At 39.8% G+C, this 25,246-nt stretch overlaps 1 protein-coding gene across 8 annotated transcripts in view; it reads left to right on the top strand.

Annotated features, from left to right (window-relative positions):
* Nucleotides 1-25,246, top strand: part of TM2D1 (TM2 domain containing 1) — a 66,197-nt gene that overhangs the window by 24,394 nt on the left and 16,557 nt on the right. For 2 of the 8 annotated variants that reach the window (XM_075936128.1, XM_075936132.1), the window contains 2 exons: nt 758-831; nt 8,305-12,881. In XM_075936128.1, the coding sequence (XP_075792243.1) occupies nt 758-831; nt 8,305-8,415 (185 nt within the window). In that variant the 3' untranslated portion in view covers nt 8,416-12,881. Of the gene's footprint in view, nt 1-757; nt 832-8,304; nt 12,882-14,427; nt 14,517-15,285; nt 19,428-25,246 lie in introns of those variants that run through there. The other 6 variants (XR_012905895.1, XR_012905894.1, XM_075936129.1 and 3 more) reach the window with 6 other exon arrangements.

Raw genomic sequence — 25,246 nt, 5'->3', positions numbered from 1 at the left:
TGAAATTTTTATAATGTTCACATACAATGAAATCTGAACAATAAACTGTTTAAGGCCGCCTTCTGCTTCTGAAGACAACCTCTAAATATCTCCATATTTTAGTACTGTTCTGCCTTACCTTTAATGGAAAATCATCTCAATGAAAAAATCATTTTAGTCACTTACAGACCTATTCCACTTCATTTAGAACGTATACATGAAAGTTCCTAAGAAAAGTACCTAAATTGTTGGCAACCCCTTAAAGATTAGTGTTGTGTACACTAGCAATGAGAACAATTTCCAAACCCAGCATGTAATTCAGCAGCTGTTTGCAAAGTCTAATTAGTATGTTATACAACTTGAGACAGTAGAAAGTGTTTCATGTTAAAATAAGTTTTGCAGCTCCAATACGCAAAGATTTCTTTGTACTTTCTTTTAAAGATTAACTGTGTATCCAGCCAGAGAAAGGAAAAACTCAGCAATTTAAGTTGACAGTAATATGTTCATTCTCTTCCTCTTCTCAGAATTATATCTTTTAAACTCATTTGTGTTTAAACCTTTTAAACTAAGCAAATTTCTTCACAGGTAGGTGCATAAAGACAAAGACTTTCTGATACTTAATGAAAAGATTCTTGTGTTCATTTCACTCACATGCTAAAAAGTTCTCTGGAGAGGGGAGGAGATGGGGAAAATGCCTACCCACCTGGAAACTGTAAAGTTCCATAAACTTTATAGAGAACTGCTTAAGGTTGTAATTAAGTCTTATTTTCCTTTCTAGGTTTGTTAAAGTTCTGCACTGTAGGGTTTTGTGGAATTGGTAGCCTAATTGATTTCATTCTCATTTCAATGCAGGTAAGTTGACGCTTTCCAACTAGGATAAAAATCAATATTTTATTTATTAGAAGTCTGAAGTCCAAAAGGGGACCAATCTGCTTTTGGTTTCAAGAGAATTTTCTGACTGTCTCACAGGCACTGATTTCTCAGTCATGTTTTTTTAATTTAATATCGCAGAGGATGTGTCACAGAAAACAGTTTAAAATGTATATAAATTTAATCTTAAAATTAATAATCAACTAGATATTTTTTCCATTCACTGCAGTGTTCCTCCACCTCTAAGTGTAACCTTCGCCACACAAAGCAACACTGCATATATGTATTATGGCAGAGTGAAGACTGCTCTAGCCTATTAGAAGAACTTGAGAACCTAAGCAAAATCTAGTTATCCATCACTGTAATTTGACCAGAATCTTATTTAGGATCCCTGGTTTAACATATCACCAGTAAAATGTGTTTAAATGCATTCAAGAGGCTGCAGGGATGAACCTAACAATGCAGAGTGACATTTTCTAAAGCAAGAGTGGACAAATATTAGCCTGTGGGCCAGAGCTGGTGTGCCAGGGTTAGCTCCTGGCAGGCCCCACACCACTGTGTTTGCCTGTGCCTCTGCAAAGCTGGGAATCACAGCTCCTGTTGGCTGCAGATTGCCATTTCCAGCCAGTGGGAGCTGTGCTGGCCTGTACCTGTGGAGGTGCAGGTAAATATACCGGCAGTGTTGGCCCCTCCTTCCCCCCCCTCCCCCGGCTAACCCTAGTGAACCACTGCAGTTTTATTGCCCACCCCTGTTCTAAAGCAATTAAGTGCCACAGTCTGACTAAAACCAAAACTCAAGCACTTTTGAAAAAAAAATCTCTTCCTCTCCTTGACATGTATATATTATCAGAGTTTATTTTAAAATTAACTAGTCTCTGAAGTGGTGACCAGTGGTACTGTGGAAGTCTGGATTCTAGTTAAAAAATTTTTATACAAACACAGCAAGGTACTAGAAACCAGGAGAAAGGAGGCAGTGATGATGGTGAATAGTAAACACTAAAAATGTCCCAGGTGCCTTGTAAAGCTTGTTCATTTATTTCCTAAACTTCAGGAATTTAACCACATGCTTGCTTTGCAGACCAGAAAGTGTTGGAGTTTGTGTGCCATTTTATAACTTAAACCAAATGGATATATCCAGCACTTCTGTTCGCAAAACAGTATGTGGTAAGCATACATCTCTACAGTCATTATCTGCTTTTTCATTTCTGCTTTGAAAAAGCAGAATGCTGATCTTCACATTCACCAAAGTGGAAAGGGAAATACTTTCTTAACTAGATTCTATAAACATTAGAAACAGATCACCTCCTCTCAATCAAAAGGTGAGCTTAGGAGCAACCTGGTCAGTGTTTCTAACACATGATGTATTATAGGAGAGTGAGAAAGGGGAAGGCACAATGCATAGGTTTTGTGTTTGCAATGTGGTGCTCATGCATGTGATATCCAACTTCTGTATTTAATATTTTGAAATAAATAAAATTCAATTGCAAGTTTATATCTGAACAGCTACTCGCCTACTCCATGACTAGGAATTGCAGGGTGGAGAAGGAGAAAGCTGGTGTTGCTATTTTACCTATGTTTGCAAAAAAAAGACAACCTGCGTTAATGGAGTGGTGTTTTTAGGATTCCTTAAGGTTAAAGCCTTCAGTTGGGGATGATATCTTGTAACCTCCTAAAGCTGCCAGAGTTTCAGAATGGGAATAACTTTGGGGAGGTTGTTTTTATTCCTAGCTTATCTTTTTTAAATAAGTCATATCCTGAATAACTAGATACAATTTTTTGTTCAGTTTTGCTTCATTAACAATTTATTGAGGCAAATCAACAGTGTCACAATGATAGGACTCATGTATGCTGCGGAGGAACATCAACAAAAAGAATCTCCTCCTCTCCTTGACATGTATATGAGCATAATTAACTCTTGATTCTGTCCGAAGAGAATATCATAACTTCTCTTGTGTGTGCTAAAATAAACAGAATACTGTATATTGTCAGTCATAAACTTTCTATGCATTATAATACTAAGGCACAAATCCTCGCACCATCATACAACCAGTTTTGTAAGATCACTAGAAACTGTGGCCACAATAGGCTAAAATTACTACTTTATTTGGTATAATATGTATTCCAGGTGATCATAGACCATACTTATTTCTCCCTCTCCCCCATTTAATTTATATCTTCTTCCACACAAACTCTAACTTCCCCACATTCATGGCATAGTAACATTTTTTGATCTATCATCTCAAACGTATATGGCTTAAGGGGAGAAGAAAGAACAGTTTGTCTTTGGTTCATGCTATTATAAAGAAAATTTAGAATACATTCACAAATTCTTTTTTTAATACAGTCTTACAAAGATAAAATCTGCAGTGCTTGAAGTTATTGCCTTAGTAGCTATTGCTAAACTAATTGGACTGAACTGTAGCCCAGCTGAGTATTTGCTGTTTAACTTCTTCGTGTAGCCGCAAAGATGCATGTGCATTCTGTCTTTTGCATTGTCTTCTGTGTTTGAGATTCCAAATTGATTGGATATGTATATTAATATCTGTTTTGGGACCGGTTCTGTTCAATATCTTCATCAACTATTTAAATATCAACATAAAGAGTACTCTTATTAAGTTTGCAGATGATACCAAGCTGGGAGGGGTGGCAACTGCTTTGGAGGATAAGGTCATAATTCAAAATGATCTGGACAAATTGGAGAAATGGTCTGAAGTAAACAGGATGAAGTTTAATAAGGACAAATGCAAAGTGCTCCACTTAGGAAGGAACAATCAATTTCACACATACAGAATGGGAAGCGACTAGGAAGGAGTACAGCAGAAAGGGATCTAGGGGTTATAGTGGACCACAAATTAAATATTAGTCAACAATGTGACGCTGTTGCAAAAAAAGCAAACATAATTCTAGGATGCATTAACAGGTGTGTTGTGAGCAAAACATGAGAAGTCATTCTTCTGCTCTACTCTGCGCTGATTAGGTCTCAGTTGGAGTATTGTGTCCAGTTCTGGACACCACATTTCAAGAAAGATGTGGAGAAATTGCGGACGGTCCAGAAAAGAGCAATAAGAATGATTAAAGATCTAGAGAACTTGACCTATGAAGGAAGACTGAAAGAATTAGGCTTGTTTAGTTTGGAAAAGAGAAGATTGAGAGGAAACATGATAGCAGTTTTCAGGTATCTAAAAGGGTGTCACAAGGAAAAAATGTTCTTCCTGGCCTCTGAGGATAGAACAAGAAGCACTGAGCTTAAGCTGCAACAAGGGAGATTTAGGCTGGACATTAGGATAAAGTTCCTAACTGTCAGGGTGGTTAAACACTGGAATAAATTGCCTAGGGAGGTTGTGAAATCTCCATCTCTGGAGATATTTAAGAGTAGGTTAGATAAATGTTATCAAGGATGGTTTAGACAGTAATGGGTCCTGCCATGAGGGCATGGGACTGGACTCAATGACCTCTCGAGGTCCCTTCCAGTCCTAGTATTCTATGATTCTGTAATTAAACCACTGTTCTTTAGCAGCCATGTTTGAATGACATGACATTCTAGTGTGCTTTCCAGATCAGTGAGAAGATGTCACCATCTGCTTTGCAACTTAGGATGCCTCATGACCCTGAGCCCCTCATGAACAGCCAACAGCAGGCCAGACACTCCCTGGGTGTCTGTGTAGAGCTAGAGGTTGCCAGACTACTCCAGTCACATTCTGTCCCCTGTCCACGCACTGTTTCCACTGTTCATGGTATTCTGCACTGTCTGACCCTTCCTGGGCTGTTCAAATATTTAGGTCCATTGCCCCTCTAAGGGGATCAATAACCAGTATTCGCTATTTTAAATGGAGTTACCTACCCAGTTCAATTTGAATGCGAGAATCAGATTGTATTGGGTTAAATAATAAAACAAGTTTATTTAACTACCAATCGAGAGAGAGAGATTTTGTGAATACAAGTATAAAGGGAGAAGGGGAGGGTGCTTCAATCATGATTTCAGCTTATGTTCATAGCTTTACATACAATGTTGCTACAGCCATTTCACCATGATATTTTGGACCAGCAAGTTTTTGAATGATACCTTTGCAAAATTATCCAGGGTACAATTGCAACTGACAAACAGCTGATGAATTGTCCTGACAATTCTTCAACCTGGGATGCCTTTTTGCTTTGTTACGAGCGCTACTACTTCTGGTCTGCTCATGTACAGCCTGTAGTATGTAGTAAGTTACTCCCAGCTATGTAGCATGAGTGCTCCTAGCCACTCATGAATTACACTACAGAGCAACACATTCCCAGTTCCAGGTTTTCTCCCAGAAATATATGTCTTCTATTGCCCGGCCCTTTTCTTGATACAGAAGCTTATTATACAAACTCTGTCATTTTATTAATAGGAAATGATACTCAAATCTTATCGCAAATGGAGTTTCCCAAACACACTGATATTATTTTAATTGCAGAAAGATAGATTATAAGTGGCTAAAGTAATGAGGCATAAAAGTCAGAATTGATTACAAGAAAATAAAAGTAAAACAGCTAATGGCTAGCTTAACAACTAGCGTGAATTCATAGCAAAGGTATTTGTCTCCATAAGTTCCAACAGTTTTACTGTCTGAAACTTAGGATTGTTTGTTCTTCAAGTGCTATTGATGCCCTGGGTAGAAAGATAGGGAGAGATGACTTTGGACATCTCTGCTTTCATATATATCTTTCTCTTCTTTGGGAATCATCTCCAGCTAAGCTTCAAGTTCAGCTAAAGGAGGCAGAAAGTCTGTGTGGATGGAACTGTGAGAAGTATTGTATTTGTCAAGTTGTAGGGTGGTGTGGTTTGTTTGGGGTGTTTTTTGTGAACACTTTCTTTCCTGCCAAAGGCAGCTACTTAACCAAGTGATAGGCCATTTGATCTTATTGACACCTGGCTGAGGCATTGGCTAAACTTTTGTCTTTGGAGAACCAGACTGTGACCGCTTTCCATATTTGGAATACGTCTTAGTAACATCATACAATAGTATGTTATAGTTTTACATACAATGTTGCCATGTATTTTACCAGAACAATAATGAACAGCAAATTATGAGTTTTCAAATGATGCCTCATAAGGCATATTTTATGCAAGATTTATCATAGTCTTATAAAAGAGTGTACAAATTATGTCTTGTAAGATTGTGACGATTATTACAGTGGTGTGTAGGGGATAAATATAGAGGTGCATTCAGTCACAAACATACTAGGGGATGCAATTACTGCTTCTGTCCCAATTTTAGTCCAGGCAAATCATGTAGGCTGCATGTTGAGTAGCCCTGCTGTAAGAGATTCCTCAAGAAAGCACCAAGTGGTGGGGTGAATAGCTTGATACATAATAACTTTGGCACTCAGTGCAAATTGAGTTTTAGTTAACTGACTGAGGCATATTTAGTCTAGAAATCTGAAAGATAACAATAAACAAGTCAGACAGAATGATGTTCCCACAAATCAGAGAAACCTTCATCAACAGAAGAGTTCTGTTCTCCATTGGTACAAAGAATGAAAGGTGGAAGGAGAGAAAAATAGCAATTTTTTTTTAAGTGAGGACTGAAAAGGTGAAGAATAAAGCAACTCAAGTAACTGGACTCTGCACCATATTCTGAAGAAAGCCAGCAAAAGCCTCAATATTCTAGGGCCTATTCTGTTTTTATTCGTGTTCTTATGTCATGTCCATCATCACAGAATCCAAATATCCTCAGTTGTACAGAGGTAAAGCAATTTGCCTAAGATTACACGGTGGAAGAGCTAGCAAAAAGAATCGATTGTCTCATTGTCCTATTCAGTAGACCATGCTGCCTCCCTGTGGGCTAACTTTTCACTTCTGGGTGTTATGCTTTCAAGGGAAGAAGATCCCAGGTTTATTCTCCTCCTTCTGATACTATTCATGATTAAAAAATCAACTCCCATTAGCTACAACTGGCAACCTTAGCGTAAGAAAGGGCCATGAATGAAATAAAATCCAATTCTTAACTTAAAAAACATGCAGATGTTTTATAAAAAATGTGTTTGTTTTTCAGGTTTCTAAAATTATATATGGTCTCTAAGACTTCACCTTATCCCAGGGGCCACTTCTGGGCCAGCCCGAAAGGGGTGGGACCTAATCTGGAAGGGGCGGGACCAGAATGCTTCTGGGCTTCCCCATCCCCAGACCATAATTGGTCTGGGGGTGAGGGAGCCCTTTTATTCCCCCCTTCCCACTAGGCACCCATGCCACTGGCAGGGCAGGAAGAGGCTTCACACACTCTCCCACTCCTACACCCTGATTGGCATGAGGGGTGGGGGAGCACGGGAAGCCTCCTCCCACCCTGTGAGGAGCGTGTGGTACTTTGAAGTGCTGCACACTCCTCGCAGGGCCAGGACAGGGCAAAGGAAGCTTTGCGCAGCTCCCCCACTCCCAGGCCAGCACACGAGGCCTCCTCCCACCCTACCTCCACCCTGTGAGGCGCATGCCGCACTTCAAAGTCCCGTGTGCTGCTTCCAGGGCGGGAGGAGACATCATGCGCTCCCCCGCTCCGAAGTCCTAATTGGCCTGTGGGTAGTGGAGCTGTGCGAAGCTTCCTTCAACCTGTTCCCACTCTGCATTAGTGTACGACACTGAAGTGCCATGCGCTGCTCGTAGGGCATGGGGGAAGGCGGAGGAAACTTTGCATACTCCTCCTGCCCCCAGGCCAATCAGGTCTTGGGGGTGGGAGAGCACGTAATGTCCCCTCCCGCCCTGCGAGTAGCGCGCGACGCTTCAAAGCACTGCGTGCTGCTCACAGGGTGAGAGGAAGCTTTGTATGCTCTCCTGCCCCCAGGTCCTAATTGGCCTGAGGGTAGGGGAGTGGCAGGGCCTCCACAGGCCGGATCAACCTGCTTGTCGGGCTGACTCCGGCCCACAGAGGCCCTTTTGCCGACTCCTGCCTTATGCCAATATCCTTGCCTCCCAGCAGAGACAGGCAGAGTAAAGGACAGTTTCCCCCACCGTTTCCAATTTTCTGCTTTTGTTCTTTATCTCCTTGTGTTCTCTACCTGCATTTATCAAATGCAGAAAAATCCCTAAGTCAACATGTTCTTCTTTGGCCCCTTTCCTTACCAGTTTCACATCTCCAAAATTCCCTTATTACTAAAGTGGAGACTTTTCTGGAGCCCATCCATCTGTCAGCAAGATCTTCTAAAAGGCAGCCTGCTATGGCTCATATCCTGATTGGTTCAGTCTAGGGCCAGAGTCTAGCAACTCATTTACCACTGCAATTTCGTTGATTAGAAGCCCTAGGGAAATTTTGCTTCAAAGAGAGTATTCACTAAAATGGTTAAACTGTAGCACAACTTGAAAATGAATCCAGTTTATATTTTGCAAACTGAGCATGACTAATTTTGTGATGGACAAATTAACAAGAACTGAGACATTAGTACAAAAAGAATGAACACTTTAATTAATATTGGAAAATCTTGTTTTCTTTTTTCTAGATTGTTGGACCGTCTGATGGCTCTAGTTACATTATAGATTACTATGGAGCAAGGCTTACTAGGCTGAGTATTACCAATGGGACATTCAGAAAAACACAGACCTATCCTTAAGCCTGGCAGGAAGTGTCGCATACACACAGGTGCATTTTGATTGATTGGATTCAATAGTCCATGAAATTCCTGATAGCTGATTTATGGTCATAACATGTCATGGATACTATGTAACTGCCTATTAAATGTTGTATATCAAAAGCAAGTACAAATATTAGAGAAATGTCATCCAACACTAGACTTTGCATCAGAGATGCTCATTTTCCAAGTCTCTTCTTTGCGATTGTTCCATTTTTGTGAGCATGTAGATCATGACTTCTAGGCGGTGCTACTTGTGAGTTATGCATATATTCATCATTTGCACTGCCAATGTTTTATCTTTCAGTGTGAGTTAGTAACAGCTAATGGGATAAAAATGACACTGGTTTCAGGCAAAGCAACTGGTGAGAAATTTTGGCACCACAGAAGTCAATGGCAGTTTTCATCGACTTTAGTACGTCTCAGATATCACTCTTGGTGTTTCTGAAACCTGCTAAGAAATGGACATATTTATTTTTTGAAAAGTCAAAAAAAAGACTTGAGTTGGATTTACAAAAGATTGGTCCAAAATTTGTGAGAATTTATATCTTTTTCAGTCTTGTTAATGTAAAGAGGTTTTCCGTTAAGGAAAAGAACACACTTAGTAAGGTTGCCTGATTTGGTTCACAGTTTAATGATGATGATCAGCATCTGTCTGGGGGCAGCTATAGAAAACTGTAGAACATCCTCATTTAACAAGCACAGTAGACATTATACATCAAAGTTAGAGTAAAACCTGTTTACTTGGCCCATATTATCTTTAATCTTAAAAACCTCAATCTTGGCAACTTTCATGATCACATATTAACTTTATTATTGTTTTAGCCATCATCTGTGCTCCATCTTTTTCAGAACAGTTCTGACCAAACATATGTACCTATGTTTTAATGAAACAGAGTACGTCAGAAATACAGATTCTTTATACTATTTAATAGAAGATGCAATAAAATATAGGTATGTGGATTTATCTCTCTAACCTACACAATAAAGTCTTTAGCGCTCTTATTTGGTCCTTGTTCAGAAAGGCATCTTTTATTTTAATGAAGTATATAGCTTTGTCATCTCACAGCATGCTTTGTTACCAAATTTCCATGTGACATTCAAGATTTACCAAAAATAGGTAAGAAATTTTTTTACTAAAAAGAGGTCATGAAAGATTTAGTCAGAAGCTTCAGTGTTGATATGATAATCAATATTTTCATACGGTTTAACTAATTTAAATATTCTGTTAATCATTTAAAAGATTTTAAATAAGCTTATTGCGGAAAATTTGAACCAGAAATCTGCATTACATTATCTTCACCGTAACCTGTTTCATAAAATTGTGGATTTTTTCTTTCTATACAATTTTCAAAATTATTGTAGTATTTCCTTATCAGTATTTTATTAAACTATTCATGAATTTTCAAAAAAAAACACTATTTCATAGAAAATGTATGTTATTTCAGCTATTCCATGTCCTAAGTCTAACTTAAAGATAAGTATAAAAACCACCATGCATAAACATTCTTACTTTTAAGAAATTGGAGTGTTACCAGTATATGCCACAGATAAGAAGAGTAAACGGTGAATGAAATCAGCTTAAAATTAATATATATTGAGTGCATTTAAGGAGGGCACATTTCAAGAAGAACAGACATTTGGTATGTTCAGACTCTTTGCTGCCTCTGGCAAACAGAGGCTAGGGACACTTAGCCAGGATGGGCATGAATATAGCTGTTGATTAACCTATCCTTCATGAATTTATCTAGTTCTTTTGTGAACTGTTACCTATTGACAGGGCTCGCCGAACTGCGGTGAGCCCCACTCACCAGCCATGCTGTCTGGTGATCTGCGCATGCGCAGATTGCCCAAACCCAGCTCTTCCGGGCTGCAGTCTACTCACCACGGGCAAGTAGGTTGCATTATTTGTCCAGTCCTGCCTATTGATTTCATTGGGTGGCTCCTACTTCTTGTTTTATGAGAAGTAAATAACACTTACTTATTTTCCCTGGGGCCATTAGCTGGAGAATCCTCCACAACTCTGTGAGCATGGGTGTATACTTGGCGCAGTTCACCCCTTTTCCTGACATTTGCGCCTTATGTGGTGTGAGGGAAACCCTGGCACACATCCAAACTCAAGTGCAGGTTACAGCCCCTCTTTCGACTCCTCCAGAACTTCTCGTTGAGGTTCTCGCTGCACTTCTCCCCTCACCTATTAAGTTATGCTTACACAAAGTTGTGGGACCTCCTCGTCACCCTCCTCCTGGCTATGGCCAAGATGGCAATTTACAAGACCAGGGAGCAGAGGTTGGCTGAAGTAGGGGCCTGTGACTGTGGGGCTTATTTCCACTCCTGTTCACGCATCCAAGCGGAGTTCCACTGGTTGGTGTCCGCTGGCTCTCTTGATGCCTTCGAGGGGCAGTAGGCGCTGTCTGGGGCTCTCTGCTCATTATCACCATCTGGTTCCCTTGTTTTAGCCCTTTGACCTCCACACCCATCCCTGTTTTTTTCTTAATTTGTCCCCCATAATCATTTGATGTTATGGGTTCTGTGGATCCTCCCCATAGGCTGGGGAGAGGTCCTTTTAGATGTGGCTTATGCCTGCCCTCCTCCCAAACTCCAATAGGACTACCGGTACTTTTTTGTAGCCTTCTGAACTGACCCTGTCACAATACCCTCTCCAGCATTGCCAGCACATTAATTATTTTAACCATCTTGTGTGTCTCAGCATATGCATCCTCATGTGCAGGGCTCACCGAACCGCGGCAAGCCCCGCTCGTCAGCCGCGCTGTCCGGCGATCTGCGCATGTGCAGATCGTTCTGTGCATGCACAGATCGCCAGAACCCGGCTCTTCTGGGTTACAATCTACTCGCCATGGACGAGTAGATTGTATAATTTGTCGAGCCCTGCTTATGTCATTAGACTTTAGCTGTGTAGTCAATGCCAGTAATTTTGGAGAGGCTAAACTAAGCAGGCACATAATGACAGGATTTCTAAAGAAGTAATGTCTACATGTTCATTCTAGAAGAGTGAGACACTGAATGTTTACCATAAAATCTGTAAAAATATCTTTGCAAGACGTTAATCCAGACCACTCCAGGAGTCTGCATGGTGGATAACTAAGTGTTATCATGATTTTCTGAATGGCTTAATGCTGTGGCATCCTCTCATAAGTCAAGATGCTCACGCTCTCTAGTTATGAGGGATCACACTATTTTACAACAACCTCAAAGGATTGGAGCTCTTCCCTCAATAGTTGGTTTGCCTCTCTATAGAGAAAGGCAATGAAAATAATAGAATCATAGAAGATTAGGGTTGGAAGAGACCTCAGGAGGCCATCTAATCCAGCCCCCTTCTCAAAGAAATAACAAACCCAAATAAATCATTCCAGCCAGGGCTTTGTCAAGCCTGATCTTAAAACCTCTAAGGTTGGAGATTCCACCACGTAGCTAGGTAATCCATTCCAGTGCTTCACCACCCTCCTAGTGAAATAGCTTTTCCTAATATCCATCATAAACACACACTCCCCTCCTTCCCCCTCCACTAAAACTGGAGACCATTCCTTCTTGTTCCATCAACTGCCACAACTGAGAACAGCCTAGTTCCATCCTCTTTGGAGCCCCACTTCAGGTAGCTGAAGGCTGTTAATCCTAATCATATATGTAGATATTTTCCCGTGCTGATTCAATCACCAACACCATAGTATCTAAACTGCTTCACGGACATTCATAAATTTATCTTCTCAGCATCCTTGTGAGATGAAATATTACTGTTGTTTTACAAATAGGGAACTTAGGGGCAGAAAGTGACTACTTTGCTGAAGTTGTGGCAGAGCCAGGAATTAAACCCATATCATCTTAATGCCAATCAGACCACAGGACCATGCATTCTGCATTAACATTGTCATTATTTCATTCTCTTTATCTTACAGTTTTTTTTATCTACAACATGGACCACTGCAATATTGAAGTATAGTGTAGTACTTGATGAAAGGACTCACTTTGGGGCATATCGTATTGATTTGTACAGTAAGAAGGAAATTAGAGAGGGCAGCTGTATATAAATATATAATGTATATTTTTTTTAAATAGGAAATACATTGTGGTGTGGTTATATGGGTATGTATGTGTGTAGGACATGGATCCATTAGTTATGCACGTCAGCCTCAATACTCATCATTGTAATATGCACATACCATGTTTTACAGAAAAGCTATTTAAAAAACTGTTTTAGAGAGCAAAATACTCTGACTACTATTGGGCTGCAGTGATTTAAATATAAGGAAAATAGCTAGTGTGTCCTGATACTGGTTTGTTGACTCTGCTGCTTTTTTCTCACACCACTTACTACATGGTGATATCACTTCTCTGCTTTGATTTCTGTACCCAATAAAACCTTAAAATGCTAGGTTTATTGTTTCCAAAGGTGTATTGTGGTGGCCTGTCAATAAAACTTTTCAAATCTACAGGAAGATCTTTGTGTTTGAAATGTTCTATCAGAGTTTTTGAAAATATCTGTTGATCTCATTAACTATTGTTTTGTTTGTTCTTCAAGAATATATTGGGTACCCAGCTCTGTATATTCAGTCTTCTCACATGTTCCATCTCTTAATATTTGTTTGAGTTTCATTTATCCCATTTCTAAATTCACTGCTCATCCTGTTGCTTCCACTGCAATTTCTATCACTATTTTGGGAACATTATAGTTGGGCACTTAAACACTCAGTTGGGGGAATGTCAAAGATAAGGTTGCACAATTGATTATATTTCTCTAATATGCTGTAATACGGTTCTTTAACATTAGATACATGTGTACAGGCTTGTGAGTTCTTACAATCTCTCATTGTTGCAAAGAGCCATCATATATTTATACGTACCTCTGGACTTAGGCTTTTTACACTAGTTCTTTTCTCTCACTATGGGCATGTATCTTAATCAGCACTCAGTCATGTACTAGATATGTTCTTTTCAACCATCAGTTGCAGGAGGCAGTAAACTACAAAAGTAACATAGGCCCTATTTCATCAAAGCAAGCGTGAGCCTTTAGTGTTTTGTTAGATGAGATTTTAATCAGGAACTGCTTCTGTTCTCCCTGCCCCCACCCAAAGCAAGTCTTTGTTGGACTGTGATGCTTTCTAGTCCTACCAAACGCTGTCAGAATTGATATCTTTCTTTGTAATATTCTCCAAATGTTTAATCCGATATTAGAAGACCAAAAAGGTCTCTAATACTTCAAGCGCAGTTGTCCTGGTATTTTTTCCACTTTAAGGCATAGTTCCAACTATGTGCTATGTAATGCCCTGTTCATTCATGTGTCAGTCACCAAAAATAGCTCTCTTGTGGACCTCATTCCACAACTTCTGAAGGATTCTAGAGAAATTGGACTTCTTCAAAACTATATTAATTAGTATTTAGAGATCACCTGCCATCTAATCCAGGAGTCCTTTATATGAATGACATCAGGAGAACTGAGGCTGGACTAGATGACTGCCGCAGGCCTTGCTGTAGGTTCTAGACCTGAAAAATAAGGTACAGCGGAAGTTTGAGAGCATGATTTTTCTTTTTTACTTTCTGCTTCCTGTAGATGGAAGCAAACCCCAGAGCTGAATTGCTAGGTCTGCTGAAGCTGTTATTTATTACACAGGCGAAGAGTTAGCACTCATGTTCTTTCTCGCACAACAAAGATTAACAGAAGAGTGAGTATGTGGTGAATTTGTGCCAGAACAGGACGCTGTTACCATTGTGTTGTCTCTGTGGACCTCAGGCTGTAACAAAAGGAAACGGAAAGATAAAAACAAATGTATTCTAAACCTGTTTACACAGTGTGAAAGGAAAACCTGGTTCCACAAATTCTATGAACAAGAAATTAAAATATATTGCACAACACCTCTCCATTTTAAAAGACAAAACTAGCATATTCCCAGCTGCTTCTAGGATTTTTGATCTTTAGCCCTGAACCTAATTAGATCTTAAACATGCCCATGTTCCATTTTGATAGTTTTGCCTTTGTAGGTTTGAACGGTCTGTTCTCAAGATTGCAGTGCTCTTCAACCTGTGAGAAAAGTAGCTAGCAGCCTCTGCAGATGCATATGACACAGCAGGTCTGTAGCTGGTATAAGAATTTTAAAGATCAGTTTCCATTACTATAATTGCTGTATAAATCCTCTCTTTAAGAGGATTATAACAGGCCTGTTTTTTAACCTTGCCTTGAGCTGAAACTTGGACCCAGTTTTGATATGTGGCACACTACGTTTTTTTCTCTCTCCTCCTCCTCTTTGAAACAGCTTAAGTTAGTTAATTTTTTTCCTGGACTCTGTTCTGAATTTAGAAAGTTTAAATTGGTGGTTTCACTCTGTCACTGTACTTGGTCTTGACCCAAAGTCAAGACCAAGTGGGTCCACATTTTGGTTAAATCTAGAAAGTACTATTTTTCCCTTTTGGAAGCTGTAACTTTTTCCTATCTTATCCACCTGTTTTCCAATAGTGGGCAGTCCATAGAATAAAATTGGAATAAAATAGGATAATCTTTTTTCATCATTTGGATGAAATGTAGTATAAACAAAGCTCTCAGCTGAATCAGTAGTAAATTTGTTTCAGTAATGTATACTCCCAGAGAATTGCATGAGATTGGAGTTTGGAGCTCTTACTGAAGCATGTAGATTGGGGAACCACAGCTCTGAAAAGCCCTACATACATTAGGGTGGTTATAGACCAGATGGCAGCTGTATCTTGTATTTATCAAACATATTATTTTAAGTACCAAAACACACAATGGTTATTTTGCTTTGGGCATGTTTTATGGCAAACATCTTATCTAACTTGATGGATGAAGCAGGGATTGAAATGGTTAATATTTTCTGTTCTCTTTAGAGACCTCTTTCAAATCCCTTTCTGTAAGGAAGATGGACTCAGAACATGTAATAGGAAGCTACTGTCTGCTAAGGACTTAACTCGTGGCAACATCTGTGTGATTGACTGTCTCTGCATAGTATGAAGAGAGTAGAACTACCTCACTGTATGGATTGCATGGTAGTAGCAGAAGCTGGAGAAAAGAGGAATACATATTTTTTAGGATTGTCATTTCATTATCTCATCCATTGTAGTCCTATTAAGAGAATGATGTGCACTTTTCAGGTATTTTGTTAAATAAGCATAAACAATGAACTTCATGCTAACAGATACAATTCCTGGTATCTAAGACAGTATCTTGAATTTAAAAGCTTGTGGTAATGTGTGTATCTGGGAGCTAAGGGGGCTGGGATAAAACGTGATTGACTTGACATTCGTGGTCTTTCTCCCAGCTCTGTTGCAAAAGTAGGAACAGAATCAGAATAAAAAAATATTTATTTTACAGCTGTACCAAGTTACAGCACACTCTCTCTGTCCTCTCTCCCACTTGCATCAAGTACATCCTGTACTTTTGGCAACATGTTGACTGGATATTTAAAAGCTGTGAACTGTTCTGAAAGTTTCACATACAGGGTTATGAGCCATGTGTGTTTGATCAAAATTCAATTACTGCACTGTACCATGCTTGGAAACCTATCATCCCAGGTTATGAAGTATGACGGAATAGGATAATCTAATTGGTTCAGTATGGGAGCAGTATCAACCAAGCTTGTTATGATAAATAGCTTCCTGTGTTAAAGGTTCTCTAGAGCTTAAGTATCTTGGCTCACCTCCTTCCACAAAATAAGAATATTGTTCCCTGAGAACAGTTACATCACTGTCTCTCTTCTACAATCGGGATTAAGGATTTGTTGAAGTTTTCATTTTGCTGCTTCTTGAAAAGATAAACAATGAATATCTGCCCCATTTCCCACCTCCCTGCTTCTACCTCATCCCTTCGCTACTCCCCTCCTAGCCAAGGCCAGATCATCTTGCAGTCACTGTGGTTGTTGAATCTTTTTTACTACTGTTTGAGACAATCCCAAAGAGGATCTTAAACTTGCCATGGGCTTGAGTTTGGGAGCTGTATGGTTTTGTATTTGGGGAGTGGAATTAAATGGTGAAGCATATTAGTATTTCCAAACATCTAATAAAACTGCCTGGTCACAAAGAATTGTAAATATCTATGGAAATGTTGCTATCCATTTGGAATTTTTATTTGAGGTAGTAGTTCCATTGTGCAAGTATTGAAATAAGAGCAGAGATGGGCTAATATTTTAAGCTGGGATTTGTGATTACTAAATGTGTCCCTAAGACAATGAGCTCAGTCTCATGAGAAGGTACTAGCTCCATGGTTTTAGGAGGCCCGTCTTTGGCAATAACTGATTTTCTGTGATCTTGATGTCATGGTAATAGACTGTGGCAAGAGATAGAACATGGAAAAATGGATCTTTATGCTCCCTGGCCATATATGTGTTATCATGCATAAGGTGATGATTTGAGTGAGGTTACAAATGCTCATACTCTCAAATCCTCTTAGGACAAAAATGATTATGTAGTTGCTATTTTAGCTAAGGCAGAATATGGTCCGATCTTATTAAACACTTTGAATATTAGTGGGACTACACCCATGAACAAAGTTGTTCATATGCATAAGTGTTGGTGGGATCAGATCCTATGTGAATGAGTCTTGGTGTTTTCCCCAAGACTGCTTAAAGCTGAATTAAGCCTGTATGGTGATTAATGCCCATTTACCATCTCTGTCTTATCCCATTGCAGTTTGATTTTAAAACTTGATCTCATTTTAGTTCACCATTTAAATACCGTTTGCCCTTCTGCTGGCAAATGAACATAACACTGAAGGCTTAGTTTCCAGAATGTACAAGATCTACTATAAATAATGGCATTTAATTCTAAAAAATCCAACAACTTTAGTTATCAAAAAATAGGCTGATGGCTAAATCCAGCAATACAAAATTAGGGAGTGCAGAATTCACCACAAAAAACAAATATTCATGTCCACATGAGATAAATATACCTTTGCTATGCTGCTTACCACTTTGAAACACAGATTTGATCAGTCCTTTATTTTATAGTGTTTTCATTGTTTCTTTAATAATGCATTTAATCTCAAAAACTGAGATTCAGTGCAATTCTCTCCAAATATCTCAGATGAGAGTAATTCATTTTATCTTCTAAAGTTCTAATAAGAAATGCTCACAGAGACAGTAGCTTTATCTTCAAAAATAGAGTGTGACTGTAGGCACTTATGCTAATCTCTTTTTTGGCAAATCAGCTTTTTTGTATTGGATCTCGCTTGATTGAATAGCACTGGAGCTGCCAGAGTAAATGCTATTATCAATGTACAGTAATTAAGGAAATAGTCCTTGTCACTCTAACAGTGTCCAAGCTGTGCCTACTGTAACAAAGTTAATGGTAAAGAAATCTCTTTAAAGAGAAAGCTACTGGAGTGTGGTTACTTTTGACATGCGGTTAAACAATGCCGTGTCAAATTATGGGTTATGAAAAAATTTATAAAATAGGCCAATTGAAACCCAAATGAATGCTGGACTCTAATACATAATTACACAAGAAATTAAAGAGTTATCCTACTGACTTAAAGCCAGTTGATTGACTCTGAATCCCTATCCCCCCCCAAAAAAGGGAGACTCTTCTGACATTCAAAAACCTCAAGACCTTTGCAGCCCAGGAAAAGCTTTTATAAAAGGTGAACCAGGCAACAGAGTCAATACATATGGGCCCTATCTAATCAACTTGGGGAGTGAATTTCCGTATAGAGGACTCCCAATTAACAACTTGCCCCAAATTATCTCCCATTTCACCTGATCACAGTTGTGATCAAACATGGAGATTGGCAGAACAATGATGACACAAGTCTTTTAGAACCTCCTAGATTAAAACCATGGAAAAATAATCATTCTCATTATGAGCAATGCTATTTAGTAAGTGGGTAAACCCTATTCTGCACTACCTGAAGTTTCCAAATGATCAGTAGAGCTCCTTGCAATAAGATAGTATGGAGGTCACAAAGGCATTAATAAGTACAGTGAAGTGTGCATTTGTGAAGAAAGGTTATGATCTCTTCCCAGGCTGAAATACATGCAGAAAATGTAAGGTGTAACCAAGTTACAGGACGGGAAAATGTTAATTTTAATCAAGAAGTGCATTGGAAACATAGTCCAGGGTATAAATACTGTTTTTTTTAAAAAACAACTCCTCACCCCAAATCTGCAAAGTAGTTATACAAATATTAATGGGAAAGAAGAACAAGTCATAACAATGCACTAGAGTCCAAAGCGTTGCTTCTAGTACAGTACATCCATTCTTGTAAGAAGCATTAGAGTAGTCACAGCTCATTTATGTCTTTTCTTTTTCTCACACGTACCTGTGTAATGTGTGTATGCTAATGTATTTGTTACGTGTTATTAAAAGAACTGACAGTTTTGTGTGTGGCTTCATAGTCCTGTGGAATTTTAACATTCTCTGCAGTGCACCATTTTAATGCATTGACATTCTGAACACAGGGCATGATAGCCTTTCCATTAAAAAATGCAATGAAGAATTTTCTAAATAAAATAACTGAGCCATTGTAGTTCATGTGGTACTTTTAAAAAACAAAATTGACAGAAGTATGTTGTGTGGATTCAACACTCATTTTGTTTATCTCTGACTAGAAAAAGACTTAGGCTCCAATCCAGCAAAGCACACGCTAAAGTTAAGCACATATCTTAGTGATTTCATTGACTACAATAGACTACTACACTTAAGTGCTTTGCTGGATCGTGGTCTGTGTATTCAGGTCACTGATGTTCTGTGCATTGTTCCAAAATATTTTTAATGGCCTTATCTTGACATTTAAAACTGTGTATTTGAATCTGAGGAGGAGGGTACTGGTCAGTATTTAAAAAATTATAGCTCATGCAGGGAGCTTTTTTAATTCAGGCCTGCCAAATGCAAAGGCAGATACTTTCTCATTCTCTAGCTCCTGGGTACACATTCTACTTTGCTGTTTCAAGGACAAAGGAAATTTCTGTCCAATTAGATGAGGCTAAGATTGTGACATAACTTTTTCCTTAAATAAAAAAGTTGGAATTTTTTTTTGACACAGTTGTTAAGTGTTATTAAAATAATGAATACACCATAATGCAAAGCATACACATAAATCATGTTACAAGCTGTGCTACTTTTGTCACTAAAGTTGCTATAAGACTACATGGAATTCCAGCTCTATAGAAGTTACTTATCCAAATTGCATTGTAAAGATCTTACTTTAAAAATTATTATATATCCACTTTTAAAGTAGATATATTAGAAAGTGTGTGTGTGTGTGTGTGTGTGTGTGTGTCTGTCTGTCTGTCTGTCTGTCTGTTTGTTTGTTCAGGAACTCCTCCTAAACAGTAAGAGCTAGGACTACCAGCTTCTTCTTATCATAACTTAAAGCAAAGTAAGTATTTGGTTGTGCCAGGAAAATAAGATGTGGCTGGAATAGGATTGCATCTCATGAAACCATGCAGAAAAGAAACAATCACCAGGCAGGTGAAAAGGATTGGCTGGGAGCTCAACTTCCTTCATCTGGGAATGCTCTATTCCCAAGCCTTCCCTTCCCCAGGTGCCCTTGGGGGGAGGCTGAAGTGCACCTCCCCCAATTCATACTGGAACATTGCTGGTTGTTCCCCTTAATCAGAGAGCAAGGGAAAAGTTCACAGTTTGCATTCCTCGCTCTGGGAATTATAGGGGGCAGCCAAACCTGAATCTGCCCCAGCCAAGGGACATGTACCCCTCCCCCAGCTGTGCCTGCTGGAGCTGCAGCACCATAGAGAAGTGCTTCTCATCTGGCCCCAAGCTGCTGTGGTGAGATGGCTAGAGTAATCCTTACTCCCTGGGGTAGCCTGCATCCTGAACCTCTCATCCCAGTGTGTATCCCAGAGCAATGATTTAAAATGAAGACAAACAAAAGAAGTAATTAAGGACCTGAGCAGTGTTGTAATTCTTTCTAGCGTGTGTATGTATATATCTAAGTCTAAACCAATTAAATATGAAGCCAAACTATGCTATATTTGTAAACTAGAAGATTTACCTAGAGTTGCTCAGGTCCTTAACTCAAATAAGTGCATGGCCACTGCAGCTGGTATAGCTGGGGTAGAGATATATGTCCCCCAGCGGGGGTACACATAAATGGACAAATTCTCTGAAATATATAATAGCTGTTTCTTTATCCACCCCTGCCCCCTGCTAGCCCAATGGTATTATAGCTATCCCAGTCCCCATCTCTGGCCCCTTGCTTCCCCACTGTGGTTATTCTGCTGTATTATAACATCATCCTACAGGGCCCCTCTCTTTTCATTGTATGAGAAACAATCAAATTCTCTGCATGTTTCATTATTTTGGCACAACTCAAACCCTGATCTTGCTTTAAGTTACAAGAGGAAGCTGCATACCAAATGTGGTGGTCCTTGCTTTTACTGTTTAGGAGGAGTTCTTGAACAAAACGGACTCTCAGGTGGACAGACAAGACAGACAGACATTTCTAAAATATATGGTAAGATTTTATATCTTTATAAAGTTTACCATGGATGTTGCCTATGTCTTCAAAAATATCTCAAGCATGGTGATTCTACGCAATAGTAAGTGAGAGGAATAGACTGTTTCACACACATGACTGCCAAGTCTCCCCTCCCCGGTAGCGATTTATGTCTCTGCCAGCTGCTCTGGGTGCCCAAACTAACTTGCCTGCACTGCATGACCACTTTTGCTTGTTTCCCATCAGAAGTCATTTTTCTGCAGTGAAGCAAAGAAATTTGCAGGGCCCATGTACAGTGATGCAAAATTCCTCCAGGAGTATTTATTACAGTCTTAAAAAGACCAGAAGGGACCTCAAGAGGTTATGAAGTCCATTCCCCAGACCACCACCTAACCTCAAGATGATTCTTACCAACAACCACAGGACATACCACACTAATACCAACCCTGGTACCTTCCCTTGCAACAAACCCCATTGCCAGCGTTGTCCACGTATTCACTCTGCTGATACCTTTATTGGACCTAACCAAGTGAGTTATAAGATCAAGAACACATATTCCTGCTCATCCAGAAATATAATTTATGCTATCGTGCTGAAAGTGTCCGTCTGCTATGTACATTGGACAAACGTCTCAGACACTTTGCCAAAGAATCAATGCCCACAAAACAGATATTAGACAGGATCACAAAGAAAAAACAGTTTCTTCCCATTTCAACCAGAAAGGACATTGTCTCAATGACTTGATTACCTGCATCCTGCTTCAAAGACCTTTTAAGACTACACTTGAAAGAGAATCCTCTGAACTGTCATTCATGCTTAAATTCGACACTATACACCTAAGTTTAAACAAAGACATTAATTATCTTACCCATTACAAAGATAGCTTCCCCAATTATCACCTCTAATATCATTAACTCACAGACATTTACCTCCCCCCCCCATCTCCCTTCTGTTCTGAAATTTGATTTGTCCTTTTCATATGTGTTCATTTTTTTAATTGTATCCTTTGGTATACATGGTTGTGACAATTTTCTTCCACTATTTGATTTGAGGAAGTGGGTCTGGCCCATGAAAGCTCATTACCTAATAAACCATCTTGTTAGTCTTTAAAGTGCTACATAGTCCTGTTTTTTGTTTCAGCTACACCAGACTAACACGGCTACATTTCTACCACTATTCCCCAGTTAGTGAGACATGACCAAATATGCCTGAATCATCCCTGGCAAGTGTTTGTCGAATCTGTTCTTAAAAAGCCTCCAATGATCAGGATTCTACAACCTCCCATGGTAACCTATTCCAGTACCGATATCAGGCTGTCCCTCGGTTTTCTTTTCTCAAGACTTAACATGCCCCATTTTTGTAACGTGCCTCATGAATCAGATCTTTTTTTCTAATCTTTTATTGCTCTCCTCTGGACTCTCCTGTGTGTCCATGTCCTTCATAAAGTGGAGTGCCCAAAATGAGACTACCTAAGTTGAAGCCCCCTCAGTGGTAAGTAGAATGGGACAATTACCTCTGTGTCTTACATATGATGCTCCTGTTAATACAACCTAGAGTATTAGTCTTATTTGAAACTGCATTCATTGTTAGCTCTTACTCAATTTGTAATCCACTATAATCTAGATCCTTTTCTGCCTAGCCAGGGATTCCCCATTTTGTATTTGTACACTTGATTTTTTCCTTCAGAAATGTAGTAGGGAATGTTAGATAACATTTATTTTAGCAATTGTGTAGCCACAAAAAAAATATTGGCTATACGGTCACAATAATATTCCCAGAGGGTGGGGCTGGCAGCCAGTGTACTCTCACTCTGGGGAGCCCCCTGCCATCCCACACTGCAGCCTCTGTATTTAGAGGCAACAGCACAGGCTGTGAGTTGGAGCCAGTCTGTGAGGGAACTAGTTTAATATTAGCTCCCCACACAGACTGGCTCTTGCCTGCTGCACCACGCTGCTGTCTCTGATACAAAGGCAGCAGTGCGGGGCAGCAGCAGCCCCTCTCCAGGGGGGACCCCCGCTCCCCGCAGACAGAGGCTGGTCCAGTATCCCATAGAGCAGCCTTGATCCCTTGGTCTACAGTGAGTCCAGACCAGCTGCAGACAGGAGCTGTTCCATGGGATTCCATCTGCTGCCCCCTCCCCCATGCTGCTGCCTTTGATACATCAGCTTTTAAGCCAGCTCTCCCTGAGCACCAGATTCCGCCTCCCCCTTATCCCTCCTCCTGGTGCCTCTATGGAAGGAAGCAAAGGGAGGCTGGCAGCTCTGCATAGCCAGCACCCTACACATATCAGCTCCTCCCTGTCTCCCCCTTCATACTGCAGGGGGAGAGCAGGCATCTCTGTGAGCCAATATGAATGGGGAGCTGGCTTGAACACCGGCTTCTGTTGTGTACCAGCTCCTGTCTGCCCCCCTTACTCTGCATGAGAGTGGGGGACAGGTAACTTTGCGGGATCTGGTGCTTGAACACTAACTCTTGCCTGCCCCCTATACTGCCTCCTCTGTGCGAGGCAGAAGTTGGGGCAGATGGCTCCAGGGGACTCAACATACACGGGGAGCTGACTTTTAAACCAGCTCTCATTGGACACCAGCTCCTGTTTCCCTCCCTTATTGTTCCCCACCTAGTCTGGATTATCCAATAAACTAGGCTTATCGGTTAATTATTTAAATGACTATACACGAACACCCCTATAATGTAATATACTTTCCACTTACCTTTATGTAATTTCTTCTTGTTGATTTCAGACCAATTCTCCAATTTTGTCTTTTAAATTCTACCCCCATTCCCTAAAGTGCTAGCATCCCTTCCCAGTTTAGTGTCATCTACACATTTTATAAGCCTATGAACTATTCCAATATACAAGTCATTAATGGAAATGTTGACTAGTACCAGACTAAGGTCAGAGCCCTGCAGGACCCCACTAGATATGTGCTACCAGTTTGACAGCAAACAATTGATAACTGCTCTCCCTGTTTTTTCAACTAGTTCTGAGCACACTTTATAGTAATTTCATCTAGATCATATTACTTTTGCTCATGAGAATATAGTGACTCCTTGCTTAATGTCATAGTAATGTTCCTGAAAATATTACTTTAAGCAAAATGATGCTAAGCAAATCCAATTTCCCCATAAGAACTAATGTAAATGGGTGTTTGTGTGTTAGGTTCCAGGAAATTTTTTTCACCAGACAAAAGACATATACAATATAAGTTTTAAATAATTTTAAACCATTTAATTCTGCACTCACCAATGATGAAGCTTGGTTGAGGCAGGGACACAGCGAAGTTAGGGCATGGAGGGTTGCCCCATTCCATCTGGTGCTACAGCTTGTCCCATGCTGCCTGCATGATGCTCCTGCAGGAAAGCAGGGTTGGGGACTTGCCTACCCCCCTAGCTGGAATGTCAAGTGGCCAGAGTGGTTGCACAGGCAAATAGGCAAGGTGAGCCAAACAATCTTAGAACATTGCACGACTTCAGACAAATATGTTCTCTAATAGATCAGCCACCTAATGAAACAATGTTAACAGGGATGACTGTAAGTGAGGAGTTACTGTATCATGTAGTACAGTGTCAAAAGCTTTACTAAAGATAAATCATATCTACTACTTCCTGCCTATCCACTAGGCCACCCTGTCAAAGAAGGAAATTAGGCTCATTTAGCATGATTTGTTATTGACAAATCCATGCTCGCTCTTCTTTATCACCCTATTATTCTCTCTATCTGCTTACAACTGTAGAATAATTTGTTTCAGAATCTTTCCAGTATAAAAGCTAGGCTGACTGGCTCCAAATGTTCCATCTCCTCTTTGTTCCCCTTTTGAAGAAAGATACTAGGTTTACCTTTCTCCAGTCTTCTGTGACCTCACCTGTTGTCTGTGAATTCTTGAAGCTAATCACTAATGCTTCCAAGATTGCTTCAAGTTCCTTACAGGCCCAGCTGAATTGAATAGAACATCTAATTTATCTAAATATTCTATAATCTGTTCTTTCCTATTCTGGCTGGTGTTCCTTCCATCTTGCTAATACTGTGTTATTTATCCAGGTGTGAATCCAGACTGAAGCAAAATAGGTATTAAATACCTCTTTTAAGTGATGCATTATTACCTCTTCTTCCCTGCTAAGGAGCAGACTTGCTTTCCCTTCATAGGGGTCTTTCACTTGAGCCTGTAAAGAAAACAAAACTCCTCTGTGTGGACAATAAAGGTCTTATGTCTGGTTCTTTATTAGCAGAGGATAATGCTTCCCACTGTTGTGCTGGGTAAATTCAATGCCATACTCATGAGTGAGCCACCAAAAAAATCAGGAGATTGACTTTAAATTCATGCAGTTTTGAAAAATAATTAAATATTGAGGTCTTGATCTTTGCCTTCTGGGTTCTGAACTTTCAGAGTACACTTGGGTCAT

This window comes from Pelodiscus sinensis, chromosome 9 (assembly GCF_049634645.1).
Source record: "Pelodiscus sinensis isolate JC-2024 chromosome 9, ASM4963464v1, whole genome shotgun sequence".
NCBI lineage: Eukaryota > Metazoa > Chordata > Testudines > Trionychidae > Pelodiscus > Pelodiscus sinensis.
The sequence above is the reverse complement of the archived record's forward strand: the minus strand, read 5'-3'. Positions and strand labels throughout refer to the sequence as shown.